Here is a 6,839-nt window from a genome sequence, read left to right as displayed (position 1 = left end):
GAGGCGGAGCCGGGGCGGGCGGCGGCGGCGGCGGCGCGGAGCAGGTGGGGGCCGGGGCCGCTGGCGGAGCCCCCGGCCGCGCCCGCGCAGGTGAGCGGGGCCTCCCGGGAGCGGTACCGGTACCGGGGCGTGGGGCAGGCGCTGCGGCTCGGGGGAGCGGGGCCGGGGCTGGGCGCGGGGCGGGGGCGCGGTGGGGCTGAGCAGGGGCGAAACTTTCCCCTCCCCACCCGGGGGTGAATGCAGAGGCTGAACCGGCCCCGGTTCAGCTGTGTGTCCCCATCCCCCCGCCCCGCGACCACCCCCTGCCAGCCCGGGAGGGATGCTCCCTGCCCCAGCGGGCGTCGAGCTCCGCGTCCTGCCCGGCTGCGGCTGTTCGGGCATATTGGGGTCGGGTACCCTGACACTGCCAGCCCCTCCCTTCTTGGGGACCCCAATGCTGGGGGAGGGGTTCAGCCAGCACAGTTGGGGACAACAGGCCTGTTGTCCCCACGGGCCAGCGTCATGCTGTCGGCTCGCGGTGGCCTTTCCGCAGGACCTTTTGGCCTCCCAGGCGGATGGACCCAGGGAGCAGGGCTGCACCGAGTGGCACCGGCCCCCCGAGCGGGACCGGTGGTTTGGGGGTGCAGGGAGACACCTATCTTGGCATGGGAAGGAGGGCGGCTGGAAGGGGAGAGCATCACCAGAACCACAGACCACCCCATGGAGCAGCTGTGAAGCGGCACCTGAAGGTCCCCAGAGCTGCGTTGTCCCGCTTTCCCATTGTCCCGCTTTCCCGTTGTCCTGCTTTCCGGGCAGCAGCTGCCAGCTGGGGCCGATCCTGACACTGGATGTGTTTCCTGGTCTGGCCGGGGACTCCCACGTCCTCACGGAGCTGCTCTGGGCTTCCTGATGCACGCCTCTGCACCATGCCTGGGCTTTCCCTGGGGATGCAGTGGGATGTTGGGAGCTGGGAGATGCTCTGTACCCCCTCAGTGGGCTCCAGGCACGCCAGGGCGATGGTCCGGTAGATGTTAAATAAGGTGGAGGGGAAGCAGCACAGAAACCTTCAGCAGGGCTGGAGATAAATTTGGGCTTTAATGCAGCTTTGCTTTAAAAAGAAAAGCCTGCGAGGTGCTGCCCTGCGGGTGCTGTGGTTTCCCTCCCAGCTGGCGTGAAGCACGGGTCCCTGCACAGAGTGGCTGGCTGTCCTCTGCCACCACCCTGGAGGGGGACACGCTCTGCGGCTAAGCCCTGTGGTGGCTGAGGAGCAAGGGAACACCCTGAATGTGCCCCGGTAGCTTTTCCACCCAGTCCCCACCACCCAATAGCTCTCTGCAGGGGGGGATGCTCACACCTTCCTGCTCCTCTGTCAGGTCTCCAGGCAGGGTCTCGCTGCTGCGGACCCCTCGCCCTGCCGGAGGGCAGGGCCCCCTGCCTCCACCATGGCCAGATGGCTGCCTCGCTCCACCGACCTGACTCGCTTCTGCCAGAAACTCAACCGAGTGAAGACCTTGGAGGACGACATGATGGAGACGTCCTTCAACAGATGCCTTTCCACCATTGACTTGACGCTGCTGGGCATTGGGGGCATGGTGGGCTCCGGGCTGTATGTCCTCACAGGTACTGTGGCCAAGGAGATCGCTGGCCCCGCCGTCATCATCTCCTTCATCATTGCTGGCTTTGCCTCGCTCCTGGCTGCTCTCTGCTATGCTGAGTTTGGAGCCCGGGTACCCAAGACAGGCTCTGCCTACATGTTCACCTACGTGTCTGTGGGTGAGATCTGGGCCTTCCTCATCGGCTGGAACGTGCTGCTGGAGTACATGATTGGGGGAGCCGCAGTGGCCAGGGCCTGGAGCGGTTACCTGGACTCCATCTTCAACCACAAGATCAAGAACTTCACGGAGACCCACGTGGGCACCTGGCAGGTGCCATTCCTGGCCCACTACCCTGACTTTCTGGCGGCTGCCATCTTGCTGGTAGCCACCGCTTTCATCTCCTTTGGGGCCAAAGTGTCCTCCTGGCTCAACCATGTCTTCTCAGCCATCAGTATGGGTGTCATCCTCTTTATTCTCATCATGGGCTTCGTCCTGGCCCAGCCCAAGAACTGGAGTGCCCAGGAGGGTGGTTTTGCCCCATACGGGCTGTCGGGCATCATGGCTGGCACAGCCACCTGCTTCTACGCATTCGTGGGCTTCGACGTCATCGCGGCCTCCAGCGAAGAGGCCAGGAACCCGCAGAAGGCTGTCCCCAGGGCCATTGCTTTCTCCTTGGGGCTGGCCACCGGGGCCTACATCCTGGTGTCGGTGGTGCTGACGCTGATGGTGCCCTGGCACACGCTGGACCCCGACTCTGCCCTGGCAGATGCATTTTACAGGAGGGGCTACGCCTGGGCAGGGTTCCTGGTGGCCGCTGGCTCCATCTGTGGTGAGTACAGGCAGCAGCGTCGGAAGCTGCCCACCTCGCTTGCAATGGGGGCTGGGCACCAGGGTGGTTTGGGTCTGACGGGGTCCTTCTTCTGCCCATCCCTCAGCAATGAACACGGTCCTGTTGAGCAACCTCTTCTCCCTGCCACGCATTGTCTACGCCATGGCTGAGGATGGGCTCTTCTTTCGGGTCTTCTCCCGTGTGCATCCCCGCACACAGGTGCCCGTCATCGGCATTGTGGTCTTCGGGCTGCTCATGGCCCTGCTGGCCCTCATCTTTGACTTGGAAGCCCTGGTGCAGTTCCTGTCCATTGGCACGCTGCTGGCGTACACCTTTGTGGCTGCTAGCATCATCGTCTTGCGCTTCCAGCAGCAGAAGGTGGATGTCCCTGCACCAGCAGCTGGTGACCGGCCCACCCCTGAGCCCCATGAGGGTCCATCCACCGGCGAGCTGAAGGAGTATGAGTCCTTCTCCGACAAGCTCCAGCTGGTGGACAGGGACAAGAGCAAAGAGCACCGGGAGCCAGGACAGCTGAAGGCAGCTTTCGAGCCCTACCTGGAGTTCCTCAGCGACTTCTACCCAGGCGAGGTGGTCACGGTGGCCGTGGTGACCCTGATGGTGTCTGCCATCTGCCTTTGCTCCGTCTTGGTGTTCGGCAACACCCACCTCCACCTGCCCACCTGGAGCTACTCCCTGCTGCTGGTCCTCTTCAGCCTGGGCTTCCTGCTCAGCCTCCTCCTCATCTGGGCGCATGAACAACAGCGCAGCACGCAGACCTTCCAGGTACACCCGGGGCCGCAGGTGGGATCAGTCCCTCTGCCAGGGTCGCTGGGGTGGGAGCAGCTCTGGTGGACCCACAGGAGGCCTGGTGAAAGCACCACAGCTGCTGGGGGAGGAGGGTGGTGGCAAGCTCTGGGCGCGGGGAGGTGGTGTTGCCCGTGGTGGCAGTCTGCATGGTCACTGGTCCCCAGGAGAGGACATCCCCAGCAGCTCTGTGTCCATCCCATGGGACTGCTCCTACCCACCCCAGGCTCCTTTCTTCTCATCCCCACAGCCCCCCTACTCCATGCATGTCCCAACTCCTGCCTTTGGCCTGCCCTTGAGCTACATGGTGGAGCTCTTCAGCCTCCAAACCACTTTTGTTGCCTTTTGTGCTCCTCACTCTCCGGTTCCCAGCCTTTCTGGGCCCCGGCCCAGTGTGACATGTGGATGGTAACACCACGTCCCTGCCGTGCCCATGCACCAGCTGCTCCAGCAAGGACCATGTTGGCTCTGGATTGCACTGGAAGCTTGTTTGGTCCTTGCGATGATGCCTCTGGGCTGTTCCCAGCGCCCATGCCCACCCTGCCAGCCTGGCTCCCAGCTCCTGGATCCTCATTGTTCCTTTTGGCTGCCTTTTTCTCCGGGGAAAAAAAAGTCATTTTCAGAAAGCCCAGGAGGATGGTCACTTTGTCCCCCACATTTACCAGTGCTGGCTTTTGTCTCTATGGTTTTAAGGATGGGGAACGTGATCCTGCAGGTCTCACGCCCCCCAGCTCCTTTCCTCCCACAGATCCCCCTGGTACCCCTCTCCCCGGCGCTGAGCATCGTCCTCAATATCTATCTGATGCTGAAGCTCAGCTACATGACGTGGCTCCGCTTTGCCATCTGGCTGCTCTTAGGTGAGTGCTCCTGCGGCAACGTGAGCCCCGGGAGGGCGGTGGATGCTTCAGGGGAGAAGGGAGCCGGGCTTGCCCCAGCACTGGCCAGCTGCGTCTGCAGCTTTTCTCCCCTGGCCATGGGTTTATAAAGCACATCGTGCCCCTTTCTGCCTCCGGTTCCCCTTTGAGACAGAAGCCAAGGTCTCCCAGACCCTTTCTGGTTCCCAGTGTGTTATGACTTGTTCCTGTGAAGGTTTGGATCCTCCTTCGAGCTCTGGACCAGAATGACAAGGCTCCCAAGGCAGCTCCCCGGGGCTTCAGAAGCCCTTCCCAGCGAGGGGCTTCCCCCTCCCAGGCTCTGGGGGTGCTCCCCTTGCTCTCAACACGCAGTGGGCTCCTTTTCCTCCTGCAAGCAGCTCAGCCAAGCGCCCCGGCGCCGTGTTTTGTGCTGCTTCGCCAGGATGCCGGCCACATCCCTGCCAGCTGCCGGCCTGTGCTCGAGCCACTGCCCTTGCTGTCCCCGCTGCAGGCCTGCTGGTGTACTTCGGTTACGGCATCTGGCACAGCAAGGAGAACCTGCGGGAGCCCAGGCCACAGCGTGTCAGCGCCCGTTATGTGGTGTTCCCCAGCGGCAGCCTGGAGGAGAGGGTGCAGGCAGTCCAGCCCAGCTCCCAGCCCACTGCCGGGCTGCCGGACACCGACGACTGTAAGAGATGACGCTTCAGGGGATGGGGACACCTGGCTATGGGAGCATCTGACCCCCTCCCCACAGCAAGGCCAGAGACCCCCCCACTTCCTCTTCCTGCTCCCTTTGACAGAGAAGCCACTGGGGCAGCCCTGGGCATGTGGCTCCATCTGGAGATGATGAGGATGCTCGCCCTTCCCCACCCGGTCCCTGCAGAGCATGGCTGGGGCCTGGCTCCCTCCCTCTCCGTTGCCAGCACTCAGGAACTGGGTCTCAGCCCAGCGCCTGCCCTGCTCCTGAGGAGCTGTGTCCTTGCCACCTTCCCCCAGGTGCACCCAGGCACCATGCAGCAAATCTATCCGCAGCTGGGGATGCAGAGGGACCCTGGGGACCTGCGCAGGCAGCCCAGTGCCGCCAGTCCTAGGTCTCATCCTGGCTGCAGCCCTGCAGAGCCCCCCTGCCTCCTGCTCAGCCCACCTGCAGAAGGAGGCAGGGGCCAAACATGCTTCCCCGCTGGCACCCCTGCTGTCCGCACCCCCAGGGCCACGCTCCGTAAAGGCTGGGGCTGAGGAGCTGCTGGGAACAGGAGATGGGAGAAGGGACACGGCTGGTGTGGGCTGTCACAGCAGAAGCCCCACTGCATCGTCCCAGCCGCTGGCATCGGCTGTTTGGGGGGGGCTGGGGGCTGTGCCTGGCTGCAAGGTCACAGCAGGGCCAGGCTTTTGCCCCAGCCCTGAGCTGGGTGTGGGCACTCAGGACCCCAGATTTCTTGCCTTGTCCCCAGAGGTCCCCTGCAGCATCCCTGGGCTGGGCTGCCTGGAGCCAGCTCCCGCCTTCCCCTGCGCCCCAGCAGCACAGTCTGCACTGCCGCCTGCCCCAGCATGGGGGGCTCAGCCCCTCAGGATACCCCTCCCAGGCTTGCTCGGGCTTGAGACGGGCTCTGCAGGTGCTTTTCAGTATTGCCCTCTCCCCGGCGAGCACCCCCACGCTCTGGGGTTCACCCTGGCTGCTGTGGTGTCATGGGGTTGCTCCCCAGCGGCACTGCTGCAGCCACCCTTTGCTGGTTTGCCCATGAGCAGCCTAAAGTGGAAGGGAGGTGGGGGTTTAGCGCGTTTTGGAAGAAAACATGGAGGAGACAATCTGTTGAGCACGAGGTTGCTGAACTGCCAGGCCTTGCAGCGTGGACACCCTGCTCCCTGCAGCCATGCTGGACGTGCAACGTCATCTGCATCCTGTGAGGAGCCGGGGACCGTGGGCAAGCTGGTCCCATTGCTTCTTGCTGGCCAGTCCCTGGGGGGGCCTAGAGGGGCCATGGGTGGTCTCGGTACAATACGCCGGCTCCCTGGGTGAACCCCTCCGTCTGCCAGCGCTGCTCCGCATCCCGCCTCTCCCCTGTGCTGCCGCTGCTGCCGACGGAGCAGCGTGTCCCCGCCGTGCTGTGGCCCTGCTTGGCACCTCTGTGTAGTGGCTTGTGAGCAATGGGCTGACACGGTCACCCTCATAAATACTGGTTCTGTGATGGCTCTGGTCGTTTGTGCTGAGTGTGTCCCCAACAGTCCACGTGGGGAGGGTCACGCTACCCACTGCCACCTTCCTCCCAAGCCCTGCAAGGGCAGCAGTGGGCCGGTGCGTGCAGACCCTGCCCACGGCATGCAGACCCTGCCCAGGGCTGCTCTCGGCCATCGTGGGGCCAGGACAGGTCACAGGGAGTCACTGTGACGTGCTCCCAGAGCTGGGCTGGCACGTGTGAGCTGCACACCACCTGGCAGGGTCCACAAGGCACTCCGAGAGCAGCTTTGCTCTTCTGACATGGGTGTTCTGTTCACGAGGAGGGGCTCCGGTGGGACCCACGGAAACTGGGACCTCCAAGGGGCTGGGACAGCTGTGCAAAGGTAGCCTGGAAGGTGAGCTTTAGAGATACACAAATATAACTATACCCGATGGGCCTGAACCCCTTTGCCAGCCCCAAGGACAATGCTGAGCAGCACCAGGGCAGGTTCGCTACAGCTGCCCAGGGTTACGAGCTGAACGGATGGGAGAACTTGTGAACCGGAGCAAATAATGGGAATTAAAGCGTGAGTCACTTGAGATAACCCACAGGCACCCCCATC

At 63.4% G+C, this 6,839-nt stretch overlaps 1 protein-coding gene across 1 annotated transcript; it reads left to right on the top strand.

Annotated features, from left to right (window-relative positions):
* On the top strand, window positions 1-6,732 carry SLC7A4 (solute carrier family 7 member 4). Its single transcript, XM_056347669.1, has 5 exons — window positions 1-90; window positions 1,353-2,403; window positions 2,510-3,186; window positions 3,956-4,064; window positions 4,573-6,732. The coding sequence occupies exons 2-5, from the start codon at window positions 1,422-1,424 to the stop codon at window positions 4,758-4,760; spliced, it is 1,956 nt and encodes a 651-aa protein (XP_056203644.1). The 5' UTR covers window positions 1-90; window positions 1,353-1,421; the 3' UTR covers window positions 4,761-6,732.
* The last annotated feature ends 107 nt before the right edge of the window (window positions 6,733-6,839 follow it).

The sequence above is a fragment of the Falco biarmicus genome, chromosome 1 (assembly GCF_023638135.1).
Source record: "Falco biarmicus isolate bFalBia1 chromosome 1, bFalBia1.pri, whole genome shotgun sequence".
Lineage (NCBI taxonomy): Eukaryota > Metazoa > Chordata > Aves > Falconiformes > Falconidae > Falco > Falco biarmicus.
The sequence above is the reverse complement of the archived record's forward strand: the minus strand, read 5'-3'. Positions and strand labels throughout refer to the sequence as shown.

Excerpts from the sequence above, each read along its gene's own strand:
- SLC7A4 (XM_056347669.1), top strand. The coding sequence starts at position 1,422 with ATGGCCAGATGGCTGCCTCGCTCCACCGACCTGACTCGCTTCTGCCAG. Across the intron at positions 3,187-3,955 it reads GCAGCACGCAGACCTTCCAG|ATCCCCCTGGTACCCCTCTC; the intron begins GTACACCCGGGG and ends TTCCTCCCACAG. Across the intron at positions 4,065-4,572 it reads TGCCATCTGGCTGCTCTTAG|GCCTGCTGGTGTACTTCGGT; the intron begins GTGAGTGCTCCT and ends TCCCCGCTGCAG.